At 31.6% G+C, this 17,373-nt stretch overlaps 1 protein-coding gene across 5 annotated transcripts in view; it reads right to left on the bottom strand.

Annotated features, from left to right (window-relative positions):
• The window catches only part of LOC142319084 (uncharacterized), a 118,942-nt gene that overhangs the window by 93,319 nt on the left and 8,250 nt on the right, over positions 1–17,373 (bottom strand). For all 5 annotated transcript variants that reach the window (XM_075355963.1, XM_075355966.1, XM_075355968.1 and 2 more), the window contains exons 2-4: positions 11,398–11,461; positions 8,712–8,925; positions 3,422–3,688 (exon numbers count right to left, since the gene is read on the bottom strand). In XM_075355963.1, the coding sequence (XP_075212078.1) occupies positions 3,422–3,688; positions 8,712–8,925; positions 11,398–11,429 (513 nt within the window). In that variant the 5' untranslated portion in view covers positions 11,430–11,461. The remainder of the gene's footprint in view (positions 1–3,421; positions 3,689–8,711; positions 8,926–11,397; positions 11,462–17,373) is intronic.

Here is a 17,373-nt window from a genome sequence, read left to right as displayed (position 1 = left end):
ACACCTGCGTATAAAAGCAAAACCTTGGAGAGGAACTTTGAGAAGTGTCCCACTAACTGTGATTTCACTAGCTGCAACTACTGACTTCTAGTTAATCTTACTTAGTTCCGAAAGTAGCTGTGAGCAAAGCAACTTGAACAGATAATATCTGAATAAGCTTTTTTAATTCACAGCAGGATCCGCACTGTTGATTACCCTCATTTCAGGGGTTTGCTTTGATGTAGCGGCAGCAAAAGAGGTATCTGGTTTAACCAGATTCCAGAAGTTCAGAGTATTTTTATATTCTCTTTGTGCAGTGAGAAAAGATAGCTTCTGCTTGGTACAAATTTTCAGAACTGACTTTTCTCCTTTAAAAGTTAGGATACAAACTTTCAGAATTGACTTTTCTTCTTTAAAAATAGGGCAATCTCGTGGGTGAGCTCAATATGATCCACCACAGTTAGTACATTTTTTCGTCCTCTTGGTAGTTAAAGTGTTGTTATGATCTTTAGCACATTGAGCACATACTGCTGTTTTTGAGCAAATCTTGTAATGTGTCCACCATACCCTTGATTGGTTTTTTAAATATCACCACCATGGGTTGGGAATGAATGAATGATTGTTTTCAAACTGACAGGTAACCTAATTTTATTTTCACTGGGGATATGGGAAGGTTGAACATTAATATAAGGGAAGAAGTAGATTCCTCCATCCCACTATGAAGTTTCATTAACCGCTTCATCAAACCCCGGGAAAGAAGCTTAATGGCAATTTCAGTAACGTCAAACTCCAGAAGATCCCAGCAAAAAATTTCACCTCAGCTGGTAATCAAGGTTTTATGCCACATCACTTACGTTTATACTGCCCAATTAGTGAGACGTAAAAGAGATCAACTCTGCTCATCACTAAACATCTCTATCAGTATCGATCTGTCTATAATTTCCTGACATTCTTTGGGGAACCACTTGAACATTACTTTATTGATCAAAAAAAGGGAGACCTTATGAAGAGGGCCACCTTCCTGATTATTTTGAAGAACTACAATTTAAATGTTTTTATACTGTAGACAGGATGTCTCACTACTTAAATTATTTTCTTTGAAACTGTTATCCTCATCTGACAATGCTAAGGTTTTTTCAAAAGATTAGAAGCGTTGGTTTTGTCAGATGACTGCCAGCCTAACCATCATGGATATTGTTTCAGGACTGATAATTCTGGTTCCATGAGTACTGGGAAAACATAGGACCACTCCTGCAGAGCCCACGTGTACAGAGATTAGAGCTAACTACAACTGGATTCGCCCAGGTGCCCAGACGGCATCGTTTGAGACTCACTACATAGAGCCATGTACCCATCAGCATAGTTCCACCTTGGGTTACAGCTGCAGCTTGTAAAACATTACAACAGCCATGATAGTAGAGCAATAAGAAGGAATATAAGAGAAGGGAAGGAAGAGAGAGAAGAAAAGAAAGGAAAGAGGTAATTCCAATGGACAGTTGCCCTTTAGTCGCCTTATATAACCAGCAGTAGACACTGTGGGGTTATGTTCTTCCCACTACTCATTTGCAAAGATCCCCTCCCCAAACTCACAGGAGGTTTTGCTTGCTGTAACTCGAAAACAAACTGTTTTCAGATTTTCACACAATAATTCAAAATGCAATGAAATAGCATAGCAATAATTTTATCTTAGAATACAGTATTATTGGCACTACCTAAAGTTTGGAATTCATTTAAATTTTATTTTTGAAGAAGTGATAAGACAACCATTTTAGTAACAATACTGTTGCATCATTATTATTGATGACCTCCATGGTGTTATGGTAACATCGCTGCCTTTCATCTGGAAGGCTCTGGGTTCAAATTACGAGGGTAAGTCAATTATCTGCAATGTAGTTATAAATTTTATTGCAATACAAATAGGAAACTTACATGTACATCATTTTTCAACACAGTCCCCTTGCATTTCAACACACTTGATCCATCATTGCACAAGCTTCCTGATCCCCTCATAAAAGAAGGTTTTCGGTTGAGCTGCGAGCCAGGAATGCACTGCTTCTTTCACTGTTTCGTCCGAGGTAAATTGATAGCCCCTTAATGAGTGGACCAAACAAGTGGTAGTCAGAAGGGGAAAGATCAGGACTACACGGAGGATTAGCCAGTACTTCAAAGTTGAGTTTCTGGAGCATTTCAGCCATGTGGACGGGCATTGTCATGCAACAACACAACATCTTTTGACAGCAGTCCTCGGTGTTTGCTTCAAATTACAGGCTTCAGCGTGGCAGTAAGAATCTCACTGTAACATGCACTGTTTATTGTCGTGCCCCTTTCCTCATAATGTTCCAGTACTGGGCCTTGTAAGTCCCAAAAAACTGTAAGCATCAGTTTTCCTGTGGGTGGTTCGGTCTTCAACATTTTTTTGGAGGGTAAATTTGGATGTTTCCATTATACTCTGCCGTTTACTCTCCGGCTCATAATGATGGATCCATGTTTCGTCACCAATGATGATTCTGTCTAAGAAGATCGTTCGTTACCATAGCAATCCAAATGTTTTTGGCAGAAGTCCAAGCCCGTTTATTTATGCAGCTGTGCCAGTTGTTTTGGGACCCATCTTGCCCAAACTTTATGAAACCCAAATCTGTTGTGGATGATTTCGTAGGCAGAACTGTGACTAATTCGCAGACAATGTGCCACTTCATCAATAGTTACTGTCTGTCCAAGAAAACCACGTCATGTGCACGCTCAATGTTTTCCTCATATGTGGCGATAAACAGTCATCCAGCTCCTTCGTCATGCGTAACACTTGTGCGACCATTTTTGAATTTTTCAATCCATTCATAGACATTCCGTTGCGGCAACAGTTCCTGTACTGTACTGAAAGTCATCGGTGAATTTTGGCCCCTGATACACCTTCCGACCACAAAAAACGGATCACTGAACGTTGCTCTTCTTTGGTGCAAACAGAAAGCAGAGCAGCTATGGTTAACGTCAGGGCAGCGATAATGGAACTAACATAGCAGAATCAAATCTGCACAGACATAACAATTAAACCACGCATGCGTCATCTACGCAACACAACAGTACTACCAATATAAACGAAAATATAACTAAATTGCAGATAATAATTGACTTACCCTCGTATAATCAGACTTGGCAGTTAATTATATGCTACAAAATTAATCTTCCACGTTAACTGTAATTGAGATGGTCTGTAGATAATAAAATAAAATATAAATTATTACATAACATTAAAAAGAAAAAGCTTGCATGTGCACGCACATGCGCGCACACACACACAAATAAGCAAAAGGTGAGAAAATATGCCTTATCTCTCATTCTTAAAATAAAATATTTTAGCACATTTAAAAAATATTGTACTGTTTCAGATTTTGTAAAAGTAAATCAACACTGGAGTGTAGACTTTTTTTTAGTCTATATGTCTTACCTGCATCCTATCACGATCAAAGCTACGAATGCTCCTGGAGTAGCTGGAAGGTGGACCTGAATTACCATCAGATTCATCATAACTTAAGCCTCTATTATAATGAAACCCTCTTCCTCGGCCTCGCCCTCGATCTACAGAGCTACCTCTTCCTCCAAGGCCACCTCTTAAACCAGTAGAACTTCCTACTGAGGAACCTCCTGGGCCCTGACCACCTTTACCAGCTAACCGCAGAACAGCATCACTATTTATGCCTCGATTCCACATTCTCTGAAAACAAAGTAAAGGTATGCATTAAGTCATAAGATTTAATATTAAGTTTTTTGTTAAAGTATATGAAAGAGTACTTGCGAGCAAACAACAACATTAATTAACTTTGTGTGCATATTCATACCGTTATAATTTATATGAAGAACAAAATGAAAAGATGCACTTACTAGGACTTCTGTTATATAGTAAAGACTGATATCGAGAACTAACATATTTATTACTATAATTTGTGGGAAAAAATACATAATACAATATTATATCTAATATAACATATATTGATGGTTAATATGAATATTAATTAATAAACCACCAAATAAATTGTGTGTCTGAATTGGCGAGTTCTATTTAATTACTATATTTAACAGTTGATTAACACTGCAATAACCACAGATTCAGATGTACCACAGAAAAGTAAATTATGAATACAATAATATAGTAATAATGAAAATATAAAATAAGTATACTATAAATAATTATATAATATTTCTTATTAGTAAAATTTAATTTACTTTTTAAAATGTAATCTCTTCAATGTTTTAAAGATATTCATTTAATGCAACTTCCAGAATTATATAATAAAAAATAGTTTTTTACAACCAGCATCATGAATGTTTTGTTCCCACTAATTATTTATCAGTCATTATTTACTAAGTCAAAGCACTGTTATTCTTAGATAAATGTTTAGCACACCAACCAGCAACTTCGCTAATAACCACTTATAGGAAATTAAAAGCCATGTTTAATTAAAAAAAACAGTACAAATACATTGACTGAACCTTGAGCCAAAGAAATAAGTCAATCATTTAACATGTTTAACTGGTCATGGGACAAAAATTATGCATAATGATTATAATAATAAAAGCTCTTAACATTACACTGCAATAATAGAAGCAATTATCATGATTCAGAATCAGTTTTAACAACAATGAGAGTGTAATACGGATAATTATCTTCTACAATCACTTAAATCTTCAAATAGAAAATTTTAATTTTAAAATAAATTTATGAAAATTAAAATTATTTACCTTAAAATACTGCTTATTATTATATCTATTAAATTCACACAAGTGCTTTCTCTGTGACCATGACTTCTTCAGGTGTTCTTTAAATAAAATTTAACAAACATCACCAACATCACACTTTACTGGATTAATAAAAAAATACATGAAGATGAATATCCAACAAAACTTCATCATGGGAATGAATTAAAAAATTTGATGCGGGCATGACTGACTTCCTTGAACGCCTATTAAATTACATTTACACATTTTTTTTTAATGAAAAGTACATAAAATTTTATTTCATTAAAAACTTCTGATTTATTTATTTTTTTTAAATTAATATTCATCATTAATTTTTTTTTTTTTTAATGAAAGGTTAACAATTATTAATAAATCAACATATTTAAATTTAAAAAAAAAGGAGATGTCTTCTTCTAAGATCCAAATATTTCATTAATGAATATTTTATTTGGCTGTAACTCCGAAACCAATGAAAATAAGTACAAATTATGATACATTGTTGAAAAGCTCTCAATGAGGTCTTATTACTGTAGTTAAATAAATTCTAAAATCCAAAAAAATTGGATTTTGGGCTTTTTTGGACACTTTTGGTTCAATCGATTGCAATCAAAAGGGAAGGTGCACAAACTAGATGTTACTACAGTCCTAAATCCAAAATTTCAACATCCTACGGCCAATAATTTTTGAAAATAATCATTTTGTAAGATACCTACAAATATCACGCCGAAACTAGTCAGAATGGATTCAGGGATGGTCAAAATGGATATTTCCATTGAAATTCAGATACTGAAATTTTTCATGATCACAATACTTCCTTTACTTCATAAACGGAAGTAAAAAGATTGACTAAAATATTCTGCATATATCTTTGAGGTTCGTATTTAATTCTCATTATAATGAGAATCTCATTATGATGGCAAAGTCTGTAGTTGGCCCATTTTATGATGTACTTTGTGACTACATGTACACTATAGGATGTTCGGGGATATGTTGTTTCAATGGGTGATGTCTTCTGTATCTGAAATCCGACAGATCAATACCATTATTTTTCAAAAAAGTCTGTCCATGCACTCCTTTTCAACTCAGTCTGTAGTTAAAGCAATTTCAGTGTGTAATGTAAAAAAAAATTGAAATATTGGGTAATGAATTGCTTAAGAGAATTAATTAAGCAAGTTACATTTCCTTAAATATGAGCAATGATAACATTTTAATAATGTAATGAGAGCATCATAAGCAATAAAGATTTAGAAGGTAAGAAGATCTGTCAGCTTTCACACACTGCTGTTAAATTTATTACAGCTATACATAATGTTTATAGTGTAGAAAGTGACAATTTTAATGCCAACAATAACCATAACATTATACATAATTATATGAGGAAAGTTAAATGACATAACTTCTACAGAAGTCAAAATCTCTTGTGAAGAAGAGTCTAGATACATTTTCAAGGTTACTGGTAAGTGAATGCTTGCTTTAGAGTATTTGATTCTGCCAACTGTATTCTGAATATGAAAGAGAATAATAAATTTACATTCACATTTGAAGGTGCAAACTAAAAACTTATAGCAATTCCTATCGAGTGTTACAAACCCAACCCAAGGACGGTGAATGCATTCAAAACAAATTAAAATAGTAAAATAACAAATATTCAACGAAGCTGAAGCTAACAGTAATATCAGACAGACCAAGTTGAAAAGGAGTGCATGGATAGACTTTTTTGAAAAATATGGTATTGATCTTCTGTTGGATTTTAGATACAGAAGACATCACCCATTGAAACAAGATATCCCCGAATATCCTATAAACACATTGTACATGTAATCACAAAGTACATCATAAAAGATAGTTAGTTACCTTTTGACTAACTGTACGCTGGGCTTTATACAAGTTCCTAATGAGCAAAAATTTCCTATGGATAAATTATTAGTACTGGTAATTCAAATGAGAATAATCCAAGTAGAGATAAAATTAATGGATCAGAAAAATAGTTGAATCTAATAAAAGAAATTGTTACTTCTCAGATGGAAATGAAAGCAGTGAAGAAAATTTATAATAAATAAATTACTACAGATTCTTTTACTTTTATACAGATATGTAAAAAGGCAATGACTTATAATGTAATGGTTGAATTTAAGCAATGTTAAAAAACTGAATTTAACAGATTTTGTACATTAAATATATATTATATTTATGTTCTGAGGTGGAAAAAAACAAAGAATATAAAAAAATAATTTTAGTTACTTAATTACCAGTTATTTACTTAATGTCAGTTTATCAAAATGTGCAAATCATTTTTATACAAGAGATGAGTGTGTCCATTCCAAAGAGAATTGAAATTGATAAATAAGCAGTATCATAATCACACTCAGTTTAATCTATAAACAGTGTTAAAATTAAAATACTAATTGATCAGCAGTACAGTATATAATATGGGAGATACTTTTATACATACTGAGGGTATAGTGAACATGGAAATAATAAAAGAATCTACATTGCCCAAATTAGTTAACAATAAACAAGAATTTTTTTTTTTTAAACAAGACTCATTGCATTATAAACAGAATGGAAACAAAGTAATGGCTGTTACACATCTCAATGATATAACCACTATGCAAAGCTAACTTTCCAAGATAGATATTTAGGTAGACATACACAATGCTGGTCAGGTGGCTAGTATAAATAAAATACAAAATTAATACATTTTCAAGATCACTGAATAATTTCTGTACCTCATGCTAATTGTGTTTGCAGAAGATTTTAAAAAGTCAAAGATTTTAAAACAATGAACTAATATTAAAGTATCTGAGAACAATGACGTTAAACACCATCTCAGCCACTATGGTGCAACATAAATCTAAATTGATAGTCATTACAGTGATGGTGTCTCACATTTAAATCACTGCTAAAATAAAGATATGAACTAAATTCGATAATCTGAGAAAAGAAAATTATGAATAATTTTAGAACTTTAGTAACATACAATTATCGTGCACAACAGACAAGTATAAAAGAATTGAATATGATTTTACATTCAAGTACAACAGAAATGAATGTATCCATTGTACCTGGATAAGCCACTAAAAAAAAAATATATATGGTAGAAATGTGTAGAACAATTTTTTTTTCAGTTAGTGGTGGTGTCAACTCCCTAATACAATCACTTTCCACACTTTTCATATTTACATTTACCACTGTTTATTTATTCTAAGTGAATGCTTGATTCATATTACTTGGAGGAGTCCTAAATTAGAATATAAGTATATTTCACAAACATTTTACACATTCAAAGACTGCATTACTAGAACTCTTGTTTCCCTCCTCGGTTTCAAGTCACACATTGATAAAAAAGTATAGTAAAATTATTTAAAAGAGCAATGTAAGCTTTATCGTGGATTAAAATAATATTATATTTATTCATGTACAGTGCAGAAGTCACGGAAGGATTAACTAAGTGTATTTTAATTCCTTGATTAAGTTAACACCGTTTTTTTTTTAAACAACCTGAAGATTATATTTCTTAAGATATGAGACCAGCATTTTCAGCAACCAAAGCTGGAATGAAAACCAGAACTTTGAAAAAGAATTCTTCTGATATAAAAAAAAAATGAGGTGAAGTCCACATTTCCATACAACTTTAGTTATTTACATCAATTTATAAATCAGATATAACTATATATATGTATATGCCAAAATCTCTACTTGTATGTATATGTGTATGTACTGAAGTCCATGACTGATTCCCTGAGGTCCATGATTTACTATCTGCTGCACTTGCTTGAATGATTTTTATTAGGGTGCGCATGCACAAGAGTGCATGTATTTTCAAAATACAATACATCATATAATACTACACTGTAAGTAAAATTATATAATAATTTAAACTTGTATAGTATACATTAATTTCATTAATTATCAATATTAATATTAATGTATTAATGAAAGAACGAACTGTAACATTCACAAATGTAATAAAAATTTAATTATCATAAGTTTTTACTTACAATTTCTTCCTCTGTAGACTGAAGAAGCAACAGTGGTGTTAGAGTTTTCTCAACATATAACGCATTTATTTGTTTTAATGATTCTGGTGCCACCACACTTGAATCAAATAATGCCAGCATCTCTTCACGGCCATACCTATGCTCAGCAAGCTGAAACCGAGGCACTGTAGGAGTAGCACTAGTGTTCGAGTTTTCCTGGGAGAGATTTCTCAACCTAGGAAAAGTAATACAAAAAAATAAAACAATTTTCAAGACTAATAAATATTAATTCATTTTAACTAATACATTTTCTACCTCCAGAGTGAAGTGATACCACCTCTGCCTTTTACCTGGAGGTTTCAGGTTCAATTACTATTGATTATTCAATTACCAAACATTGGTATTTTTCAATATTGCAAATTCATCATAGTGACTATTTTGGGCAACAGACTGTTATTACATGAATAAATAAATTTTAGTAACCAATATTTTTTCATGTTTACTTGTCTGATGCGCTGCACTTCTTTTACAAATTGTGCAGCTACACAAATTATCAAAACTCATGAAAGATCTTAATTTTCAATAAACTTTGAAGGTTATTTATATTACATTGGTCTTCCAATAATTATTCATGAATCTGAAATTACAAATCTAAAATTCAATAATTTTTACTCTACTTTTTCTTTTCTTTAATTTATCAATCCTGATGCCTAAATTGTTTGTCTTTCACAGCTTCCATGTACAAAATTGTGTAATTTCTTTGCCATTTTTAAAATATTTAATATAGGTAACAGTGGCTGATTTACAGTCCCCTAATTAACTTAACAAACTTATTTCAGGCCTAACTTTAAATACAAAAAATAAAACGCCAGTACAGCAGTCTTGCACTATACTATGAGCTTGTAAGAAACTTGCTATAATCTTTATACTACAAATATTAATTCTTAAAACCATCAAAAGATTTAGTAAACAGACTTAAAGAGGAGGGTTAAAAATTTCTAAAATTCACAGAACGAAGGTTAAATTTTTTTAAAATCAAATAACACATCAGCTGGTTAAGAGATGATTGGAAGAACAGTATTCACAGAGAACCAACTATGCTGTCTTAGATAATACTCATGGTCAATACCTTGATATTCAGATAATAGGATTTAAGCGTAAAAAATTCACTAGTGAAAGGAGCACAGAGTGTTGTATAATCCAGAACAAGCTTTTGACAAGGACTCTGTTACTGTACAAATTAGAAAATCCTGAATGTTTTAACTAGTATTCTTTTGAATGTTAACAATCCTATTTATATGGTTAAACATAACTTTCATCAAGGTAACTTTGGATATTTTAATATTCAAACATGTATTACAAAATAACTCATAGAATTATAAATCTTAAAACACAAAATAGTGACAAAAATCAACGAAAAGGGAGATCCCTTTTAGAATTTACTGGAAGTAAATTTATAAATAATCTCATTCTTTGGTTACCAATGCACATTAAAAAAATACTTTATCTGATCACAAAACAAAAAATTATACATTAACAAAACTATCCCAAAAAAAAATAAAAATAAAAAATTCTGCAATACTTCTATGGTAATTAAAACAAGTAGTTACAATGAATTAAAAAATGTACGCTTATGTTAATCAACCAGTAGTGATATATTAGTACTAACATAACTATACATTTACAGCAGTGAAAAGGTTAAAATATATTAACTTTTATACAACATGCATGAATAATTCAAGATTCATCTTAATGTATCAAGTCACAATTTGATAATTTAATAAATTATATCCATCAATGTGAACTTTCTATATGGTATCTACTTACTTTTAATGTGTTTTGGAACTCTGCTCCATCCTCAGAAAATCACTCACTGCAGGTCATCATATCAAGATAAAATGAAAAAACAAAGTCTATAAAACCACTAACAACCACTAACAAAATCAATCGCAACAATACACACCATCATCCATGTAGAGCAATTCATCCTGCTGCCATCCTCCAATTTTATCGCCAGCGGTCATTCTGAATGTTTTTATATAGCCAGTCAGATAGTATTTTATAAAACAGTTCAAAGAATATCTGCCTAACTACAATGTTGCTTCCAATAAATCTAACTACGTGCACCACATTATGACTCACAGTCATACAAACTCTGATTTCGAAACTAATTTCCTACCACTGCATGTAGGTAAGAAAAGTAGCTCCATGGGTGCATATGAGGAATATGAAATTTATGTTGCACATAAAAATAGTTTAATTCACGTATGAAAGGTCATTTCAACTTTCAGTCCAATTTGATTTATGATAAGATGATAAAATCAGAGGATAGCAGCAGGCAATAGCAGTGGCTGCATTTCATATGTTAACAAGTCTACATGGACAACGGTGTGCACATGTCACGTTTATGCATGGTTTTATGTGTTGTTGATTGTGTTATGTCTTTGTGTGTGTTTGTTTTTTGTTTTTCATTTTATCATAATGTGATGACCTCCAGCGAGTGATTTTCTGAAGAAGGAGCAGAGTTACAAAATGTGTTAATGAGATTAATTATGAATAATTTCAGCTAGGAATAAACAGCAAGATTTAAATAAATAGTTAAGTATCTTTCAATTCATTTACATCAAGATCACATTTATTATATATTCTAAAACTATGTCCTAAGTTAGAATCCAGAATAACAAATATTAAAAATAAAGGAACATACCATTCCGGACCAAACTTCATAGAGTCTGTCATTTTAAATGATAGATACAAGAATAAGCTCTTCTCTGAAAATAAAGAAAATAATTTTAAAAAGAAATTATCTTATTTTTATTAACTATAGGCAAGAAAAAAAGTTTAAAGATAATAAAAACAGGACTTTCATCACCTACTCAATATGGCTCAACTCCAATAAAATTGAATGTGAAAGAAACACTTAATTTTAGCCTGTTTATAAACAGGCTACTGAATACACCCACAGCTCGTTAAGCTTTACCCAATACAAAAGAACTGGAATTCATCTACAATTCATTTGCACGCATCTCTTTTATCAATACATTAGAGAATACAATGATGTACGAAACTCAAAAAAACTAACACATATTTTACCAATAACAACTATCTTATTTTACACTAGAAGTTTGGAATTCTCATAGAAGTAGAATAAATAACTTATAATATTTAACAACCAAGAAAAACAGCTTTAAAAAATGTTGCAAGATATGTTATTTTCAATTAAGCCCTTCTGATGAAATCAAATAACAAAGGAAAACGCAAGCTTTTAGGATAATCTTTTATGTAACAGGTATAGTCATTACACAAAATTCTAAACTTTCATAGTCATTTTAATCACACTGGGTGTACTTCACAGTCTAAAATAACCTCATTAAACTTAATTACACTTAATGTTGTTGTGTGTGATGCTTGATAAAAACCATTATTTCTTGTTACAGAATTCTGTAAAACAGTTTTTGAAAGCATCCAAAATCAATTTTATCAAAATATTTCTTTCTTTGTTGAATGATTTTGAAGAACATTCATTCAGTAAAATGAAGAATGTGAACAAAATGTTTTGCTATTGCTGAAACTGTATGTTTCTAAAATGAAGTTAACTACTCAAAAACATGTTTGCCCTGCAGCATGGAGTAAACGTGAAAGAATAAAAACAAATTTAATTTAGTCAATTCTAAAATTTACAATATAAATTACAACAAACAGATTACAATATAAATTTATTTAATATTTTAAGTACTAATTTACATAACATCGTTAAGTAGTTATTAAATTAATAGCCAATCTTTTAAAAGATTTCAACAAAGTTTCAATTGCTGATTTAATTCAATTAATAAATGAAAAAAAAATACAAACTTTTAATTCAATAAGTTGTGCAAAGTTAAAAGTTTTAAAATGATTCACAATAAATTTTGAAACAAATTTTACATAATGTAAATCACAGCTTTTACAAGCTTTTCATAAAGGTGATTTAAATTTCTAGTAATTTTTTAATCTATCATTAAAAATATTGTGACTTCATAAAATAGATTACAAATAATTCTAACATTTAAAATAACTATAATCAGTACAACTAAGCATTTTTTTTTTTGTGGGTAAAAAATTTTCATGTTATCATCGCCCGGAAAACCAAAAAAAAGTAAAAGTGTGAAATATAAAAATAAAATATAAAATCTAATAAGACAACAAAATTAAAACAAAATAGAAAATTAAAAACAAAATTAAAACTAAACTAAAATAATAAAACCAAAAACAAAATAGAAAACTTAACTAAAAAGTTAAATACAAAAATATACTACTACTGTACAGAAAAGAAAATGTCAAGAACACTATTAAAAAGTATGTAAAACATTAATGCATAGGAGAAATAAAAAACCCGGTCCAAAACATGTTTATTACTGGCCCAGATGTGACAAAATCCTGGGCAATTTAAATTTAGTACGCAAGGCCGCATTACGTATGTAATCTAAAAGGATGTGACGCACAGTCAAGCGACAATTGAAGCTTGAAGCTACAAATTTTCCAGAAATAATTAAATTTGACATGCGTTACAGTATGAGGTATGTACGGCACTAAGCTAAAGATCCTTATTTTTTAAGATGGTAAGGTGATTGCGGAGATTTGTTTATAATTCTCTAGGATGTTGTATCTGAGCTTGCACTCTGTTTTTAAAAAATATCTTTACTTAATAAAATTAAGTATTAATATAACAGTACAGTTTGAGAGTAAGAAATTTCCTTAATCTTAAACCTTTCCACTTGACTGTCTGCTGACGGCAGACATAATAATTGGGAAATGATCGGCCTAACCACTCGTAGGTCTGCCGTCAGTAGATATCATTTTTCACTTTTGAATTTGCCATTTTTTCTTGATTACGTGTCTAGCAACAACTACTACCTTTTGGTATTATTTTTGAACTATTACACACTTGTGAAGACAAATCTAATGTGATACTACCATTCATAATAGATTTCTTTCAACCTATTGACTATATACCTCAATGGGAAACTGTAAAGTTTTAATGTTTTTAAAAATTAATTATGAGTAATAGGTTTCAATTTAAAAGAAAAATTCTGAGTGAAAAGGAATAATTTTTCTGAATGGATTGGTAGCAACAAACAACTGAGGGTGACTAGATTGCAAAATTAACACAATGTGCAACTGATAATGAAACCTTTGGGAAATTAGAAAAAAAAAATTATATAAGCAGGCCAAAAGATTTTTTACAATCTTCTAAAAAGAATTTAATGAGTTTGTACTGTCCACTGACACCACATTTGTTTACTGAATAAAGGGACTTGATTACAATTTTAGTTCATTTACCTCAATCAAATTCCTTCTGCCTGTAACAATATTGTTTTTTTTGTCTTCAGTCATTTGACTGGTTTGATGCAACTCTCCAAGATTCCCTGTCTAGTGCTAATCGTTTCATTTCGGTACACCTCATACATCCTACATCCCTAACAATTTGTTTTACATATTCCAAAAATTGCCTGCCTGCACAATTTTTCCCTTCTACCTGACCCTCTAATATTAAAGCAACTATTCCAGGATGCCTTAATATGTGACCTATAAGTCTGTCTCTTCTTTTAACTATATTTTTCCAAATGCTTCTTTCTTCATAATTTTGCCGCAACACCTCTTCATTTATCACTTTATCCACCCATCTGATTTTTAACATTCTCCTATAGCACTGCATTTCAAAAGCTTCTAATCGAATCTTCTCAGGTACTCCGATCGTCCAAGTTTCACTTCCATATAAAGTAACGCTCCAAACATATACTTTCAAAAATCTTTTCCTGACATTTAAATTAACTTTTGATGTAAACAAATTACATTTCTGACTGAAAGCTTTTTCGCCTGTGCTATTTGGCATTTTATATCATTCCTGCTTTGTCCATCTTTAGTAATTCTACTTTCCAAATAATAAAATTCTTCATAATCTTTTCTCTTTCTATTTTCACATTCAGTGGTCTATCTTCATTATTTCTACTACACTTCATTATTTCTACTACTTTCGTTTTGTTCTTGTTTATTTTCAAGCAGTAGTTCGTGCATAGGACTTCATCCACGCCGTTCTTTGTTTCTTCTAAATCCTTTTTACGCTCAGCTAGAATTACTATGTTATCAAAAATTGTAGCATCTTTATCTTTTTACCTTGTACTGTTTACTCCAAATTTAAATTGTTCTTTAACATCATTAACTGCTAGTTCTATGAAAAGATTAAAAAGTAATGGGGATAAAGAACAAAAAGTGCATCCTTGTTGGACTCCCTTTCTTATTATGGCTTCTTTCTTATGTTCTTCAATTATTACTGTTGCTGTTTGGTTCTTGTAAATGTTAGCAATCATTCTTCTATCTCTGTATTTCAATCCTAATTTTTTTAAAATGCTGAACATTTTATTCCAGTCTACATTATCGAACGCTTTTTCTAGGTCTATAAATGCCAAGTATGTTGGTTTGTTTTTATTTAATCTTCCTTCTACTAAAAATCTGGGACCTAAAATTGCTTCCCTTGTCCCTATACTTTTTCTGAAACCAAACTGGTCTTCTCCTAACACTTACTCAACTTTCCTCTCAATTCTTCTGTACAGAATTCTAGTTAAGATTTTTGATACATGGCTAGTTAAGCTAATTGTTCTGTATTCTTCACATTTATCTGCTCCTGCTTTCTTTGGTATCATGACTATTACACTCTTTTTGAAGTCTAACGGAAATTCCCCTTTTTCATCAATATTACACACCAGTTTGTATAATCTAGCAATCACTTCCTCACCTGCACTGTGCAGTAATTCTACAGGTATTCCGTCTATTCCAGGAGCATTTCTGCCATTCAAATCTTTTAATGCTCTCTTAAATTAAGATCTCAGTATTGTTTCTCCCCTTTCATCCTCTTTGACTTCCTTCTCTTCCTCTATGACACCATTTTCTAATTCACTTCCTCTGTATAACTCTTCAATATACTCCACCCACCTATCGACTTTGCCTTTCGTATTATAAATCGGTGTTCCATCTTTGTTTAACACATGATTAGAATTTAATTTATGTACCCCAAAATTTTCCTTAACTTTCCTGTATGTTCTGTCTATTTTACCACTTTCATTTCTCTTTCCACCTCTAAACACTTTTCTTTAATTCACTCTCTTTTCGCTAGTTTGCACTTCCTGTTTATAGTATTTCTTAATTGTCTATAATTCCTTTTACTTTCTATATCACTAGCATTCTTATATTTTCTATGTTCATCCATCAGCTGCAATATATCATCTGAAATCCAAGGTTTTCTACTACCAGTTCTCTTTGTTCCACCTAAGTTCGCTTCTGCTGATTTAAGAATTCCTTTTTAACATTCTCCCATTCTTCTTCTACATTTTCTACTTTATCTTTTTTACTCAGACCTCCTGCGATGTCCTCCTCAAATTCTTTACCTCCTCTTTATCAAGCTTCTCTAAATTCCACCGATTCATCTGACACCTTTTCTTCAGGTTTTTAAACCCCAATCTACATTTCATCATCACTAAATTATAGTCTTTATCAATATCTGCTCCAGGATAAGTTTTGCAGTCGACAAGTTGATTTCTAAATCTTTGCTTAACCATGATATAATCTATCTGATATCTTGCAGTATTGCCTGGCTTTTTCCATGTGTATATTTTTCTATTATGATTTTTAAACTGGGTGTTGGCAATTACTAAATTAATAAGTCGGTCCCCTCTTTCACTCCTTTTACCCAGCCCATATTCACCCACTATATTTCCTTCCTTGCCTTTTCCAATGCTTACATTCCAATCTCCAACTATTATTAAATTTTCATCTCCTTATATGTGTGCAAGAAATTGCTTCGTCAATTTCTTCATATACACACTACCTCATCATCATCATCATGGGCGCTTGTAGGCATATAAACGTTAACAATCGTTGTCAGTTTAAGTTTCCATTTTATCCTTATTATAATGATTCTATTGCTATGCATTTTGAAATACTCAACTCTCTTCTCTATCTTCTTGTTCATTACAAAACCTACTCCTGCCATTATTTGAAGCTGAGTTAATTATTCTAAAATCACCTGACCAAAAGTAATTTCCTCTTCCCTCTGAACCTCACTAATTCCTACTACATCTACATTTATCCTATCCATTTCCCCTCTTTAAATTTTCTAACCTATGAACCTTTTTTAGACTTCTAACATTCCACGCTCCGATTTGTAGAATGTTATTTTTTTATTTTTCTGGTGACCCCTTTCTTAGTAGTCCCCACCCGGAGATCCAAACAGGGAACTAGTTTACCTCCGGAATATTTTATCAAGGAAGGTGCCTCCTCCATTATTGCGATATGAAAATGCAGAGAGCTACATTTTCTTGGAAAAAAAAGCAGCTGTAGTTTTCCATTGCTTTCAGCTGCGCAGTACTCAGAAACTGAGTGATGATACGGCCGTTTAAGTCGTCCTGACCTACGCCCTTAACAACTACTGAAAGAGCTGCTGCCCTCTTTCCTTAGTCTGGCTCTCAACAGATACCTCTCCGATATGGTGGCTCCTTCGGTCCAGCTACTCTTTATCACTGAACACTCAAGCTCCCTCACAAACAGAAAGGTCTCATGATTCATAGAGGGAGCTTAACAATATATGCACCTTCTAAATAACTTTAGTTAAATATTGTAATAAGAATTTCTTTATCAGAATCAGTAATAA

Source organism: Lycorma delicatula, chromosome 2, assembly GCF_047948215.1.
Source record: "Lycorma delicatula isolate Av1 chromosome 2, ASM4794821v1, whole genome shotgun sequence".
Lineage (NCBI taxonomy): Eukaryota > Metazoa > Arthropoda > Insecta > Hemiptera > Fulgoridae > Lycorma > Lycorma delicatula.
Note: the sequence above shows the minus strand (reverse complement) of the source record. Positions and strands in the feature narration are given on the sequence as shown.